Raw genomic sequence first — 16,200 nt, forward strand, 5'->3', positions numbered from 1 at the left:
AACAAAGCACAAAAATATTCAAACGTTAGCTGATTATGTAAGTTAACTGAAAAACTGATAAAGATTAAAAAAGGTGCAGATTTAAAAATCACAGAGTTGCAGAAAGATGAAGCTACAGTCTCAATCTCAACAAGACTCTAAATAAAATAGCACAAACACATTATATAACACACATTTCCTTCCTCACCTTATTTCCTGAGGTAGCAGCGGAGGGTGAGGAGCCGGGCTGGGGCACCGGGGAGCGAATCGACTCATCCTTTTCCTTCTGCTGCTGATGGTGTAATGAGGAGGACTTCATCAGTCAACCGATCAAACAAGGGGAAATAAAGGAAGGAGGTGGTGGAGGAGGGTACGGAAAGCGAGGTTTGATTAAAGAATGATGTGAAAAGACTAAAACAAAAGGAAAGTGATGCAATAGGGTCATGCAAAAATATATGCTGCAGTTAAAAGAATAAAATAAACTGCAGTGCCTGCTGCTGTGAAGCAAAAGTGATATGATAGTCATTATATTAGAGGTTCATTTTGTCTAACAACCACACATGATCACTTCCTTCTTAAAACGTTTTTAATTCAACATCTCGTTTGTGTTTTGCTCTGAATTTCACCTTTTCTGAGCTGACCTTGGGTCTGGCCGGGGAAGGTCTGGGTCTCTTCTTAACCTCGATCCAGGACTCTGAGTCCAGGTCAGGGAGACTAGCTGAGAGGCCCTTGGGCATGGTCTTGAGGTTGGAGACATCTGGTTCAGCCTTGGTCTGTTGTTGCATTGGTGTGGAGGCCCTGGGCAGACCTGCAGCAGAGAGAAGATTACAGTCAACATTAACTTTGATCACCAGGCAAGGATTACTTATCTTAAAATTCTCACTTTCTTCATGTAAATGAGGGAAATGCTCATTTCACGTGATGCAGAATTGAGGGTCAGTTAAATGCTAAACATTACAAAATGTGCAGCTTCAGGTCAGAGTGCTCACCTCTGGGCTCCTCAGCCATTTGTCTTGGAACAAACTCGGGGCAGTTGATGAGCTGGGAGAAGTCCGTATGCGTGTGCGGCATGTTTGGCATGTTCAGGCCCGGCAGCGGCCACTTCTCCGGGTCCACCTTCCGACGGATCTTCATGTCGATAATTTCCACTTCCTTACTGTCCTTTAACGCCTGACGGGACAGATGAGGGACCGGTTAGCCCAGGTGATTAGTAGAAATTTGCGACCATTCATGTATTGACAAGAAACGGGAAAACTACCCAGACTGACTCTGTCCAAAGGTGAAAATATCCCAGTAGCAAATCTAAAGGTCACTAATTAGAGCTGCATCATTTTTTAATGTATTTATTCATTTTTTGAAGTTGTACAAAAACCCAAAAATGACCTGCCAAATATTTGTTGTTTGGTACCCTCGAGCTACTTCTGGACAGAAAATTGTTTCACATAATGAACTACAGAAGCTTCTAGAAAACACAGTCCCCAAAGGTTTTTTTCCTTTAGTGCATTTTAACTTGAACGCTGCTTCACATTATTTTTTATGCAATTTAATTGCTTGTTTTTCTGTCCTACAGCCGCTTTCAGACCAGTTCTGACTGCGTTTAACATGAATTTTTAAATGTCTTCACTGACTGACATCATTCAACCAGTCAAAGAAACGCGCTTACATCCAGAATGATGTTGACGTCAGTAGTGAGGGCCTGAACTCTGTGAAAACTGGCGATGAGTCCGATGGGCAGGAAACCCTCCTGATCCATCTTCCTCCGCAAGAAAAAGTCTCTCTCCAGGTTGTCTAGGCTGAAGTAGTACTCACTGGAAGGGAAAAAAAAACACAGGGAGAAAAGTGGTCAGCAGATGCTGGTATTTCATGCCTAGTCTTTGACATCAGAGGGAAGTAAAGTGAGAAAAGAAAAAAAAAAAATCACAGGGAAAGACTGAATGAAAACTTATTTTTGTTACGACTGGTTATGTAACATTGTCTAGATGTCAACAGTCATCACATATCTTCCAAACTAAAAACAGAGGATTTAACAAGGTTTCAGAGCCTGAGTAAGTTGGCCAAAAATGTATTGTTTCGACACACACAGCATCTCCAGCAGCAGGTGCTTTACTGGACTATGTCAGGTATAATCTGAACAGCTTCAGTAATGTTGAAAAGAGATACTTTATTCTTATAAGTGAAGTAAACTTAACCACTTATCGACAACAAGACTGTTAAGCATGCAGACTGGGGGCCAAATGTGGCTTTCCGAAAGAGTCCAAAATCAACTAAATGTGTGACTTTCCAAAGAGTGAAAATGACTCCAATTTCATCAGTGAAATGCACTGCTAGTCCTGCTGTGGGGATAACAGTCTTACAACACAGGAGTGTAAACGTATGAAAACTTTGAAGGATTTCTAGACATCAGTTGAGATCTGAACCTCGTAAGATCAAACTGGGCCCTAAGGTGCTGATCAACTTCAATCAGTTTAACAGCTCTGGTTTAAAGCAGTTGACTGTAATGGGAACAAAGATGTGATGAAACCAGTTTCTTTTTGATCCATCATAGTTTGATTCATTGTGTGTGTCCGTGTCACACAGATAATTTGCCTAAAACAAAATCCAGAATTTAGTATTTAGTATTTATTTATTTATTGTCATTGTCAAGAACAATGAAATTGCGTTTGGGGCTTCCATACAACCCCAAAAAAAGAAGAAAATAATAAATACCCCTTAAAACCCAAGTGTACATATTTAACCCAGTGTGACTCCAATGCAATAAGACAATCCTTAGCAATAATGTTCGTAGAAATTCAGACAAAGACCTGAGAAACATGACAAAATACAACAATGCAACCCATTCAATATTATTGTACTGTGAGATATGATATCAGATATGATAGTTATCTATTTAAGAAAGAGGGGGGGGGGGGGCAGGAGGGGGAAGAGAATAAAGATATGATGCACCAATGCAGACCAGTTCATTGCTATTAAGAAGTTGGATATGGTTATTGTCCGTGAGAGGGGGGCAGAGAGTTCAGGAGCCTCACAGCCTGTGGATACAGGCTGTTGGCCAGTCTGGATGTTCTGGCCTGTATAGACCTGTACCTTCTCCCTGAGGGCAGCAGATGGAAAAGGTGGCGCGCAGGGTGATGTTGGTCCCGCAGGATACTGTGCACCCTCCTCAGACAGCGAGTGGGGAAGATATTACTGATCTCTGGCAGACTTGTTCCAATAATTCTGCCAGCTTCTTTCACCACCCGCTGGAGTGCTTGCTGATCGGCCTTGGTGCAGCTGGGGAACCACACTAGAAATCCATACGTCAGAACGCTGCTGATGGCACAGTTGTAGAAGTTCAACATCAGAGATCTGGGAATGTGTGCGCTCCGCAGTCTCCTCAGGTAGTAGAGGCGCTGTTGGGCCTTCCGTACAACTAAGGTGATATGGTTGCCCCAGGACAGGTCCTCGGTCACAGTTACCCCCAAGAATTTAAAACTGCTCACCCTCTCCACCGCCTCACTGCCAATGAAGAGAGGCAGATGGTTGTTATGGCCCCTCTTCCGGAAATCTACAATGATCTCCTTGGTCTTTTTGGTGTTTAAGACCAAGTTATTGTCGTGGCACCATGACTCTAGTTGTTGCACCTCTGTCCTATAGTTTGTCTCATCATTGTTGGATATAAGTCCGAGCACTGTAGTGTCATCTGCAAACTTAACAATGAGATTGGACGCGCAGGAGGAAATACAGTCATGGAATATGACACGATGAGGTGGAACAATAGCCGTTTAAATCTGGTGCCAGACAAATGAGGTCACACTACTCAGAATCTGGAGAGTGAGATGCAACTGCAAAGTGCTGAAAGATGAACGCAAATGATCAAAGCTGATGTTGCAGAACCAGAAATACTGGGGGGGGGGGGGGGGGGGGTTTCTCCATGTTTCCTTATCAAGCAAATCACAGTGCAACTCGGCCACCAACCAGATTCAAGTGTAGAGGCTCAAGCTGCTAGTGTCAAGCACCGATGATGTTTAGCTCCATCTCCAGCGCCACACCACAAATGTCTAATAACAGTTTGTACCAGTAGAACCCATTTAACTGACATTATTTGCAGCAATTCCCCAAATTAAGCAGCTCTAATCTTAGGAGGAAGAAAAGCCAAGCCATGACGTCAAGATGTGACATCATGCAACCTTAAGGTCTGCCATCTTTGCAAAAGCCAATCACTTCATCTCATTATGCTTCAATGCTGAGATCAGAGTTGTGAAAAGTTCTCTCCACCGTCATTTAGTCAGAGAAGAGACATGAAGAGCTCATCACTTCTGCAGCACATCTGCACATAATGTCTGAACGCAACCCAATAAATACGAGTTTAACCCCCCCCCCGACATCGACCTATTCCTGTGACAGAAAAGCTAAACTCACATTTGCCGCTTGATGTAGTCCTTCAGCAGATCCTGATCGACAGAGTAAAGGTCATTGCTGCTCATGTTGTCGTAATAGTAGGTCACAGAGTTGCTGAACTTCTGTCCGTAGGGTCCGTCTTTTACGTCGTAGGACTTGTAGCTGTAGTGATAGTCGTAGTGGCCTTGAAGGGAGAGGAGCAGTCGGTTAGACAGAAAGCGTGCAGCACGGCGTGCATACATTACTCGTGTGAAAGACTGTGCACGGGAACAGCAGATGCTCTCTGCGTTGTGAACCTTCTCAGCTATCAGTGCTCACATCGTTTTTACCCTTTACTATTCATTTCTTGCAAAACCAGCCAATCAAAAGATTAAAATTCTTCCACTTGCTATTAGTAGGCAGCAAAATTGATTGGGAGGTGCATCTTTGTTCTCAGATCGATGCTATCTGATGGCTCTCACATTGAAGACATGAGAGAAGACTCTTATACTGACACTCACCCCCAAAGCATTAATTCTTATTCAAGTACTGGTAATTTTGTTGTGTTTCACCATTTCTATTAAAAATCCCCTAAGAATAGTTTTTAAATGTTCCATTTATTGCATCTCTTTCGTACCATATTGTCACTTACGCTGCTAGTTATAGTTAGGAGTGAGAATTATCGAAGGTTACACAAGAATGAAAACAGCAGACTGACAATCAGTAAGTAGGAGCAGATTAATAAGTCTCAAGTTTAACTGCTGTTTAACTCAAAAGCTATTCAAGGCACAGCCAAGAAAAAAAAATGTGTTAAGATGTAAATTATAAAGAACGCAGAAGTGAAGGAGCAGTGAGCCTCTTAAAATACAATTACACTGTGTGTATGTGTATTGGCATATGTAGGAGGGCACCCACTTGAGGGCTGAGTAAATACACAAAGACAAAGTTCATGTGCTGAGCATTAACTGAAAGTCTCTTCAGCGCTGCTCAAAGTCAACAACCTCAAAAAAAGTTGGAAAAAAGGGAGAAAAGTGGAAATAAAATTGCTTCACTCACATTTTTGGGCACCGTTATAAAGTTTATGAGTAGCCGGTGCTTCTGGGAAGGAGGGTTTAGGATAAAAGGAGGAAAATGAGTACATGAAGAGAGAGGTGGGGGGGTTGGAATAAGGAAAAATGTATGTATGAAGAGAGTGAAAACAACAGGGAAGTGGGAGGGAGACTCTGGCCAAAACCAACAAGCCTTCAGGGAAACCAGTTTCTCCTGCTGGAGCCAAGGCCAGTCCTCATTCCAACACTCTCTGGTTGTTATTGCACTTTTTTGTTTTTACTCTAGCCTTGGTGGGGGCCAGATCAGGGTCATCAAACACTCGGATTCAGAGCCGTGGCAGCCAAAGCAACCAAAACTAGATAAGACACTGTCTACCTGTACCAACTTAATTCATCCAATTCACCAGCTTAAATCCTTGAAACATTGATAAAGAGAAAGTTGCTGTACTCCATGATTGCAGATGAACAGAAGACTGGACTGGAAGTAAAACCCTCAAACTATACTATTAAGACAAATTCACTTAAGTTCATGGGGAGTCTTTCCACAAAAGCTGTGTGGGTAATGGGTTTGTCAAAGCACTCAAAACACTGACATCACCAACCAAACGGTACAAAATTAAAAACTGCGATGTCTCCTGTGAAAGTAATTTTGAAAGGATTTAGCCCAGGCAGCTTTACTTTCAGTGCTGAGATCAGAGTTGTGAAAGTTCTCTCCACAGATGTTTAGTCAGAGAAGAGACATGAAGAGCTCATCACTTCTGCAGCACATCTCTTATAGTGATACCAAGCGCTCTGCCATATCACAGCGTCTGCAATAATAGCTGTAAATTCTTAAGTGATATAAAAATGTTATATAGCGATACCCCACGTTTACGTCCCCTGGTGTGCACAATGGCACGTCCAAGACCGAGGAACACTCGTGTGCCTCCAATGATGATTCAGTATCTAAAAAGAGGCCTACTTCAACAATCTCTACACACAATACTCTGCATAAATATGCATGAAAACAGTTCCTGCCAACAGTGAAAAATAAACCTGTTTCGCCACTTGGGGCTAAAAAATACACAGCAGAGTACAGCCAGTGCAGCTCAAATGTAAACACATTCAAACAAGCGTTGCTAGCTGCGGTCCATATGACAGGAAGAACAAATGGTGGATGGAAGTTTCTGCTGCTGCTGGTTAAAAAGCTCCAACCAGGATATGCCATCCAAGGAAGAAACGCTTTATTATGTGACAATACTGTGCAGCTCGTTTTCTCCAGCATTAAGAAATCATGTTATACTTTTTCTTAGAATTTCCAGAGAAAACACTACAAGGCTACTTTTGTGCTGAGATGTGACTTCTGCTGTGTCACTACTATTGCACTATTATCTGGCTACCACCTTGCTTCAGTGCATTCAGACCTCAAATTAGGAAACGTGTGTAAGTATCCTGCATGATGCTGATTTGTCAGTGCAGTCTGGTCAGCCTTTTAACTTAAAAGGAAACAAAAAAAAAAAAAAAAACTTACTGTGGTTAAAAAAACAAAACAAAAGCGATGTTCATATTATATTACTTATAAACATTTTGAGGACACCTGCCTAGCGGTGAAAAAAAGTGTTCTTTTGATATTTTTGAGTCGTCTAAAACGAGTAAGATGTACCTCTCCCGGCACCTCTGCCTCGTCCCCGACCTCTTCCTCTTCCACGTCCTCGACCTCTGAATCCTCCGCGGAATGGCGCCCCCTCACTCTTCACGCTGGAAACCTCATCGTGGTCGTCACGCCACTCGCGCTCATACTTTTGGCTATGCCAATCTGCAGGGAAGCCAACCATATTCCTGTCAGCAAACACTAAACCAGACTGGATAAGTAGGTCTGAACAAATATCCAATGAGGCTAACTAATTCTTTCTTACTAGTTTTCTAAATTGTGATAAAACACATTTGAATACGATACAGCGTCTTCCTAACAGCGAGTAGATTTCATTTCCTGAACACAAGTGGAGTAATACGTGAAGTGCACAGCTGAATAGTGAAGCTATCAAAGCAGAAGTATAAAATTAGCAGTCGAGCATGCACACGCGCACACACACACACACACACACCTCTCCACATCCTGCTGCTGAGTCATGTGCACTTTCTTAACCAGCTAAATGTAATAATAAGCTCTGTATTATCAACATCTAAAGACACGGCATCAAAGCCACTTCCAGTAGTCGCATATTCAGATGTGCTATCATGTGCAAGCACCAGAGATGACCGCCATGTGGAGCCAACTTCCTACTACCTCTCACCCAAAATAAACCTGTTACCACGTGAAGACGTCACAGACTAACCTCTGAGGTCGTTCCTGGCGTTGGGAGGCAGGCGCGGGTTTTCATTCTGTCTGCTGTTGTTCCTAGAGGCCGAGCGCTCCCTGGGCCCCTCTGACTTCACCTCGATCATCAGAGGAACCCACTTCTGCTTGTTTCCTGTTTTCAAATGACATGTAGAGGAAACACCGTTAAAAGGAAGAACAAATCCACGGACTGTTTCAGATGATGTTATTTTATTTAGTCATTCTTACATCTACCAAATGAATATCTTAATCACCACCATGCTTTTTGTGTTTAGAAACAGTATATCTGTAAGCTAGATGATTGGCTGATTCTAATAGCCTTTAGATATGTGCATGTGATAAACATACAACTTTTATTCTGAAAAACTGATAATCGCTTCCAGGACTTTCATAGATGTAAATGTATCCTGCAGTACCCTGGCTGTCCAGCAGGGTGCCTCACAGAGCTGCCATCTGAAAGGACTGCTGGTTGTCAGGGTGCTGTGTGGACATGTGGTTAAGTTTGTGATAGACAGCATGTGCAATAAAGAAGGGAAGTGACTGTCCCTGCAAATGTAAGAGATGTGGTCATCAACCCTCTTGTTCTTAAAATACTTGGTTGCTTGTACTTGACAGCAGTTCTTTGTTTACTTATGCATCTCGCTTAAAAGGTAGCTTGTAAATTTACTTATATTCCACATTTTGTGGCAATTGCAGCCTTCCGTGCAAGCCCAGACCCGTCATTTCCCTTCTCCCTCCCTCCTGCTTGTGGTATCTGAAAACCTTACCCATGTGTCCACGTCACACCGTGACAATCAGCTGTCCTTTTAAACTGCAGCTCTGCAAGGCAGCCTGCTGGACAACTAGAGCCAATTAAACTCTACTTAAAACAGAGCCTGTTTTACTCAGAGTCCTGGTGATTTACCTGTGGCTGAAAGCCAAAACCTTTTTGATGGGCACGAAAAACATGATTCATTTGCTTCAATACTGTGATCAGAGTTGTTCAAGTTCTCTTCATTTTAACATTTTAGTCAGAGAAGAGACATGAAACTCATCACCTCCACAGCACATATACAAAAACCGACAAATGCATCTCCAGGAACAAGAAGTTTTACTATTATAAACCCAACTGCTTTAAAATTGATACGAGTACATAAAAATGTGCACTGTATGCACTGATCTTAAATACTGCAATTCAGTGTATAAATAACTTCATTGTTTAAGTCTCTTCATCAATACAACAACTGGCCTGAATTGTTAGGAAAAGAAAACGAACGGGCAGGTCGGTGCTAAAATTCGTGCCAGACCATTTGTATGCCGGTATGTTTTTTGAGGGGTGATGAAAACATGAGAGCCAGGAAACGCCCCCCTCCTCCACACACACAGAGCAAATTCAGCCATGCACACTGAGGGCCAGCTATGCTGTGAAGGTCAGAAAGCACTCGCTGGCTGCCTGGCTGGCACGGTTTAAACCTTTAACTGCTGCCAAAACTGCTAAACTATAACCAGCCACCACAAACTTCTCCTAAATGATCAGTTATGGGCACGAATTTAAAAGGCAACCTGTATTTGACTTCGAGTGATACAACCTTGTACTGTAACTGACTCTGCTTATTTAGATTTGCTCCCACACTACTAACGTGGTTATTACAATTAAAACACGCTTTGTTTAAGCAGCCATGAAAGACCCAACTTATCTTGCACTCACTTTACCCTTTACACGTGGAGTGAACGCATCTGAAACACTGATAAACGTAGGCAAAAGTGGCCTTTTGTTCTCTGATATTACACGGGGAGTACGGCGTATTTGCAAAGGCACAAGTGGAGAGCACAAAATCATCTACCACATAATGTGTACCCCTGTACCGGTTACTGATCCTTTGACTGGCCATTTAAGAGCAAAAACAACAACAAAAAACAGCAGCACAATCCTAACATCTTAGTTCACAGTTCTAGAGTCATTACTGCCATTTTTAGAGCTGCTTAACTGAAATCCTTTCATTTGTATTTCATCAACCTTACCACCAACTTTAGCACCAGATACTAATGAAGCCAATTATTTAAAAGCGAGAACCCCAAAAGCTCAGAGTGGACTTTTTCCTTCAAACGTTTTAATGTCAAAACCAGATTCTTTAGCAAGCACTATAATTACAGACAAATGATTAAATCAGTTTGATCATTGGTCACCTTTTTTCTTCGGTCCGTTCTTCTGGGAGTCGTCGTCACCGTTCTTTTCCTCTCCCGAGTCGTCTGACTTGGCCTTCACGTTCTCCTTGCTCTCTTCATTGCTCTCCCTTTTCTCCTTTGACTCCTTTTTAACCATCGTCTTTTTGGTGCCCTAAGTAGACGGGAAACACATTCAAACCGCTATTTAGAGGAGGCGAAGAAAAGTCCATGAAATGAGACTGAGACAATTTCATGTAAGACTTGAATTATATGGAACTTGCCACAATGAATTCTTAATACACTTGCTTAACAAATTACACTGGCAAAGATTCTGTATAATGTTAGACATTTTTACCATTTGATTTCAGTAAAATTAAAGCATTATTTAAAAACCCTTTAACAGTTGGCACTTTGACGGGACAGGTTAGCTTTCAGTAACCAAGGGCTCATTTTCACTGAACCAACATCACTTTTATAATCTTGACCTAGAGTTGAGCAACTCAGTATGTTTACATACGCACACACACAGCCAGCAGTCTTTTTTAGTATTTTAAATCAATTTTTTTTTTTAGTTTTTAAAAATAAAGTTTGCAATAAATCGAATGCAAACAGGAAAAAGAAGCTCCTAAACCAGCAGTCTAGTGTGTAAAATCAAGAGGCTTTGGATTAATAAATATGGTGGACTGATGTTTAATGAAGGCTAAAACTGCAAATACCCACCAGGTCATAAAGGTGATTGGGACAAAGGTAACTTTGCATGTGGTTTGGGGTTTACGTGACCTTTTTTTGGGACTGCAGCAGAGTAACACACTGCTCCTACTGCCCTACACCCCAGCATAACCTGGCACAGTAACGGACACTGGGTAGTTCACCATATATAAAGTGGCTCTGCTGGTTATCTTTGCTCCCAGAGCTGATATAGTAGTTTATTCAAATCGGCCACTCCTCTGTGTTATGACAGCTCAGCAATCAGCAACATGCATATCTGCAAACTATGGCACTCCTGAGGTCTTTGCACAAGAGTCACGTAAATTTGTGTGAAGTTGGGTAAATAAAAGCAAGTTCATTTCCATGAACACGCACAGCCATGCACACCCTTTATTAAGTTTAATATGATCATACAAACTCAATTCAAAGACCAGACCAACCCAAACAGACTTGGTATTTCTGAACAACAGTAAGAAACAAAGCAGTCTGTAAAAAAGTCAACATTAAAAAAGTGCAAAGTATGAAATTATACTACAAAATAAAAGCATTTTTAAATTAAATTACACCAAAAGCTGAAGGAACCCATTTCAAATCTTGCTACTGAAAGCATTTGTATTACACATAATTTTATTTGTTTGTAGCTTTAAGAGAGACAATTTGTAATCTGTCTTTTTAACTTTGTACCTCCAACAGAAAATTAAGAATCTTGCAAGGCTCGAACGTTCCACTTTGCTGAAAATAATTACTTCAGGTGAACATAAACCAGATTACTCATAATTCTTGATACGATTTCAGACAGTGACTGCACATCTGACCTTACACACCAGCTAAAGTAATTCCTTTCAAATATATAACTGTGTATTATGCAAAGCTGACACGTGCTGGGCCTAAACATTACATACTGTGAAGTTTATTTTTGAGACTTGCCCTACAATGATTCAGTCAGCTAATATATTATTAACCCTTTTAACCAATGTGAAATTCTTCCAAAGAAATCACTGAGCTATAAAGACAAAAAAAAGTTAAACCAACTCCAAACGAATGTTAACGTTTTATCTCAGATGGCATCCATCCCTATATTATACAATATAGAGAACACAAATAGCACAAAGCAAAGAAGTCTGGCTTTATTGGGTTATCTCTGTTATCCTCTTTTGCCAACTCTTTCTTTAGGCCAAGCTTAGAATGAACAAATCTTTTAAATCTAATTTGGAATAAAATGGGATAAATGAGAAGGAAAGAAAAAGAACAAAATCCTAACAGCACAACAGGTTTTCCAAATTCAGTAGTGCAGAGTTTTGTAGCAATACTGAGTCTGAAAATCACTTTCTGTTCTAGCACATGTAGTACTGTTTTATTCAACAGTCCAAATTCTTGTCTACATTCATCTACTATGCTGTGCCCTTGATGGCAATCTACGATGCTCATTTCTGCTTTTTGGCTCCACTGCAGCAATTTTTTTTATTTAAGCGCCCATCTCCTTAACACCCTCTCCCTCTGACCCCACTTCCGATTGACTGCCCCTCACCAGGCTTCCGAAAAGAGAGCACAAAACTTGTAGGCTCCGCCTCCTCTGACATCGCTCATAATAGATTAGAAAACCCTTTGACATCAGCTGCTTAGAGCAGCCTGGAACTTGAACATCTGACTCACAGATTACATTTACAAATATGCTGACCTCATTATGTGAGCTCCACCATCATATGTGACAGAAACAAAGGAACAACACAACAGGCCCCCCTCAAAAACTGCATAATGAATCAAAAACATGGCACCGGTGACCATTACATGACTCAGCAGATGATGATGATGATGATGCAAAATGACACTGACAGGGAAGAATCATAAAAAAAATAAAAATAAGTCATTAACTTACTGCTCACTGAGTAATGACTGTTGTTAATGGGAAGAAAATACTGAGATTTCCTCTGAGTTTAAACGGACAGAAGTTGACAGTTTGTCTCATAACAAAGGCTCTCCTAAGGTTACCATGGGATACGGCCACTTAAAGGCACAAGGCTTACCCAGTGTCTTAAAAGAAATGTTCAAAAACTTCTTTCACATACAGAAAAATTACAAATAAAAGTCACAGCACAAATGTCTTTAGTCAATGGTGAGTTATCTGGATCTTTTTGTTTAACTCTAAAAAGGGTAAAGTGATACTTCTGTGAGTGTAATGCTAAGTTTTACATATTTCACTTGTTTTTGGTCTAAAAATCAGATACAGTTATTGAAAGTGAACAGGTAGGCAGGCAGCAGGGTTCATGGGTTGAACTTACAGTGAATTTCCATGAGTCTCTGACCTGCCTGACAGTCGGCGGGCAGGACACGGTCCGTGTCACTGCCTCGATCTGAACAGAGGGAGGGAAGAGCAGTTTAGAGAAGACAATGAGGTGGGACCATGATGCACAGACAGACAAACACACAGACCCACACGTACGGTATGTAAAGATGTTTAAAAAAAACAAAAAGCTCTAATGCTAAGCAGTTAAAATGGATCAAAGCTTTCTAGCACCCGACCAATTAATCAGTGTACTTCGCAGCCCTATAGTTAGAATCTGGTAGTTTTCGGATATAGTGCAGATCAGACCTACTGGGCTTTTATAGCCTGCGCTCCTCTGCTCCAACAACATCATGCTTTTTATTGGTGTTGTCAAAAACAATGAAAATGCCAAGTCAATGTTGCACAAGCTGTGGATAATAAGAAGCATCTGCTGCAACTATTAGTCGGCCGAGCTCCCTCTGGGCCTTCCACACTACAGCCAAGCTCATCTCAGTGGAGACAAAGCTAATGTGTGTCATAACATCAAGAGGTTTATTGCTGTGAAATCTGTGCGGCTTGGACGAGGAGTGAGGATACTTTCAGCGATGACAGAATGGTGTGAGATAAACCATTAAAGGATCAGGTGTGAGCGGTTCAGTGAGTTTTCTTAATCAATAACACTGCTGTCGGCATTTTCAGCCGCACAAAGCTAAGATCACAAGGATGCTGAGTCATTCTTCCTGCGCTACAGGAAGGCACTGATGACGCGTCTGTTTCAGCCACTTTCATAATGAGACATTTCTAATCCCGAGCATAGGAACAGTTAACCAAAAACCCAGCCCAGAAAGCAGCACCGCCCTGCTATTTACGGTGGGTGAATGAAAGAAAGAAAATTACAGGCAAGACACTGATGAGATGATAAAAAAATGGGGTGAAAAATGAAAATACAATCAGGTATAGATGACATGACACCAGAAGCCACTGTGGACTAAACAGTCACATGCATGTATATGGCTTTTCTCCCCAGACTGCAGGGGAAGAGGGGCTTTCTTCTGCCTGCATGACTCAGACAACCTACAGTTATATATGTGGCAGTAGCTACTTAGGCTGCTGCTCTCTAAGAGGTGTGGAGTGGTTCTGACTGTAATGGCACAAAAGGGCTGATAACATGACACACTGAATTTTATACCATTATTTTTTCCAAGTTTTTAAATATAAAAACATTAAATTGTAATAAATTAAGATGGATTAGAGAGATTTTTGCACTTCAGTGTTCATCATCATAATTATTCCCCACTAGGCAAGTGGGCCAGTGGATCCAATTTTTACTACAAGCCAATTTAATTATTTTATGTACCAATATCTTCAATATAGCAACACAGCATAATTTGTTGATAGTGGAGTACATGCATGCTCCTACAAAGAGCTGGAGTGGCTGCGGTCAGCCTGAAGCAAAAAAATCTGAAAGGTTAAAAATAGAGCACCTTCTTAATAAGATAAGATAACCTTTATCAGTCCCACACGTGGGAAATTTGCTTTGTCACAGCAGGAAGTGGACAGTGCAAAAGTTATGTAGCAAAATTAGAATATAATAAGAATAAATACAGTACACAACTGTAAAGAATAGAATAAAATAAAATACTATATACAGTAGAATAAAATATGTTGGTTGTGTTAAACAAACTGGTGGTGGATGGGAACAACTGAGGAAACGGCTTTTCTTCACATGTAAACTGAGGGGCCAGTTCAGCAAGTTTGCGTCACAGGTCAACCAATAAGTCGCAACGCCATAAGTGACCCAAACAGGATCAGCTGCCTAATCAACGTGACTAGTATACGCACGACAACAGTCGCCCCAAAGCATTTTATACTGTAAGGTAAGCATGAGCCAGCAAAATCCCAACAATCACATGACTTCCAATGAGCAAGCATTGGGACGGAAAAAGGGCCTTTTAAACAGGAAGAAGCCTCCAGCAGAACCAGCATCAGTGAGGAGGCCGTCATCTGCAGCAAGCAGTTGGGGGTGAGGGGAGGAAGACAACCTTTTTATTTGATGATTATTCTAAACATTTGTCCCAAAACAGAGGTGTGTACACGCTTTTCAGTTTTTCACTGATTTAAAAAAAAGAAGAAAAAAAAAAGTGCAACCTAGCTTGATTAGTATTACAAAACAGTTGCTAAACTTGGATCCAATTTATTCATCTAATTAATCTTACAACAAAAAAGTAGCACAAACCCTTTTATTACTTATTCAAATCTACTTTCAGTGTCTGGACTTTACACTTTGTTAAAAAAAAGTTGTAATTGTTTTGTCTAAATGTGTTATTGCACCGCACGTTTCTTTGAATCTCTGCGGGCTGCCCAAACAAGTGTGAAGTACTTTCTGCTTGCACTGCTGTGCTGTAGTTCATGTTGCATCGTGGAAGACAATTTTAAAACTTAAAAAAAGCAGATTAACTTTATGCTTTATGCTTATGGAAAATTAAAGTACACTATGCAAATTCCCCACCTTCTCTTAAATATCGGAGTCCCCAGCATGAATAATCCGTGGAATTGAGTGACTGATTTACACCTTTGAATGTTGCATGATGGATGGCGAACTTCAGCCCCCCCTAAGAATAGCACCACCACAGATCCAGGGGTGGCTTCTTCGAGGGGGGATCCCTAAAAGGACATCCTTTCCCAGACCTTGGCCTACCTCCAGACTCCACCCTTCCCACCGGTCCTGCAGGTTATTCCTGGTGCTGATGATATGACCCACATTTTCGTGCTCGAGGACACGCTCTCTCCTTCATGTTCCCTCAGACCTTCCTGCCTAAAATAGGGGAGGTTACCGGGGGTTGCTTGCCCAGTGACATACTATCATCCAGAGACCAAAAATAGAAAACAGTTCTGGGGGGGGGGGGGGGGGGGGGGGGGGGGGGGTGACTGACTGCTGGTGCTACTCTAAGTGGACACAAATTAGACACATCCCACAGCTGACCTGCAGCTCTAAGGGACAAGTGCAGTTTAGAGGGGAGGGGCTTAGAGTGTCATGGACCTCTGGGTAAAGCTTATATGCAGGCGCATTTCAGGGTGAGATAATCACTAGCACAGTGGTTCTTAACGTTGTTGGAGGTACCGAACCCCACCAGTTTCATATGCGCATTCACTGAACCCCTCTTTAGTGAAAAATAAAATGTGATTTTTTTTCAAATTCAAGACATAGATATGGTTTTTTACTGGTGCACAAAATGAGCCATGCATGTCATGGCGGAGGCTCTGCCGAACCCCTGAGACCGACTCACCGAACCCCTAGGGTTCGATCGAACCTAGGTTAAGAACCACTGCACAAGCAGAATAGAGACTTTTTTTAATGTACATTAATGCAATTTTAACAGACT

At 41.5% G+C, this 16,200-nt stretch overlaps 1 protein-coding gene across 10 annotated transcripts in view; it reads right to left on the minus strand.

The window, feature by feature from the left end:
• larp1 (La ribonucleoprotein 1, translational regulator) overlaps positions 1 to 16,200 on the minus strand; it is a 58,668-nt gene that overhangs the window by 10,553 nt on the left and 31,915 nt on the right. For 2 of the 10 annotated variants that reach the window (XM_086309311.1, XM_086309318.1), the window contains exons 4-12: positions 12,834 to 12,905; positions 9,868 to 10,018; positions 7,700 to 7,834; positions 7,027 to 7,179; positions 4,378 to 4,540; positions 1,643 to 1,787; positions 969 to 1,149; positions 606 to 787; positions 188 to 292 (exon numbers count right to left, since the gene is read on the minus strand). In XM_086309311.1, coding sequence (XP_086165437.1) covers positions 188 to 292; positions 606 to 787; positions 969 to 1,149; positions 1,643 to 1,787; positions 4,378 to 4,540; positions 7,027 to 7,179; positions 7,700 to 7,834; positions 9,868 to 10,018; positions 12,834 to 12,905 — 1,287 coding nt within the window. Of the gene's footprint in view, positions 1 to 187; positions 293 to 605; positions 788 to 968; positions 1,150 to 1,642; positions 1,788 to 4,377; positions 4,541 to 7,026; positions 7,180 to 7,699; positions 7,835 to 9,867; positions 10,019 to 12,232; positions 12,381 to 12,430; positions 12,695 to 12,833; positions 12,906 to 16,200 lie in introns of those variants that run through there. The other 8 variants (XM_086309316.1, XM_086309315.1, XM_086309312.1 and 5 more) reach the window with 8 other exon arrangements.

Source organism: Aulonocara sp. 'chitande type north' Nkhata Bay, linkage group LG10 (assembly GCF_057382095.1).
Source record: "Aulonocara sp. 'chitande type north' Nkhata Bay isolate Kocher_YH1m ecotype deep benthic linkage group LG10, A_spYH_male_GT1.1, whole genome shotgun sequence".
Lineage (NCBI taxonomy): Eukaryota > Metazoa > Chordata > Actinopteri > Cichliformes > Cichlidae > Aulonocara > Aulonocara sp. 'chitande type north' Nkhata Bay.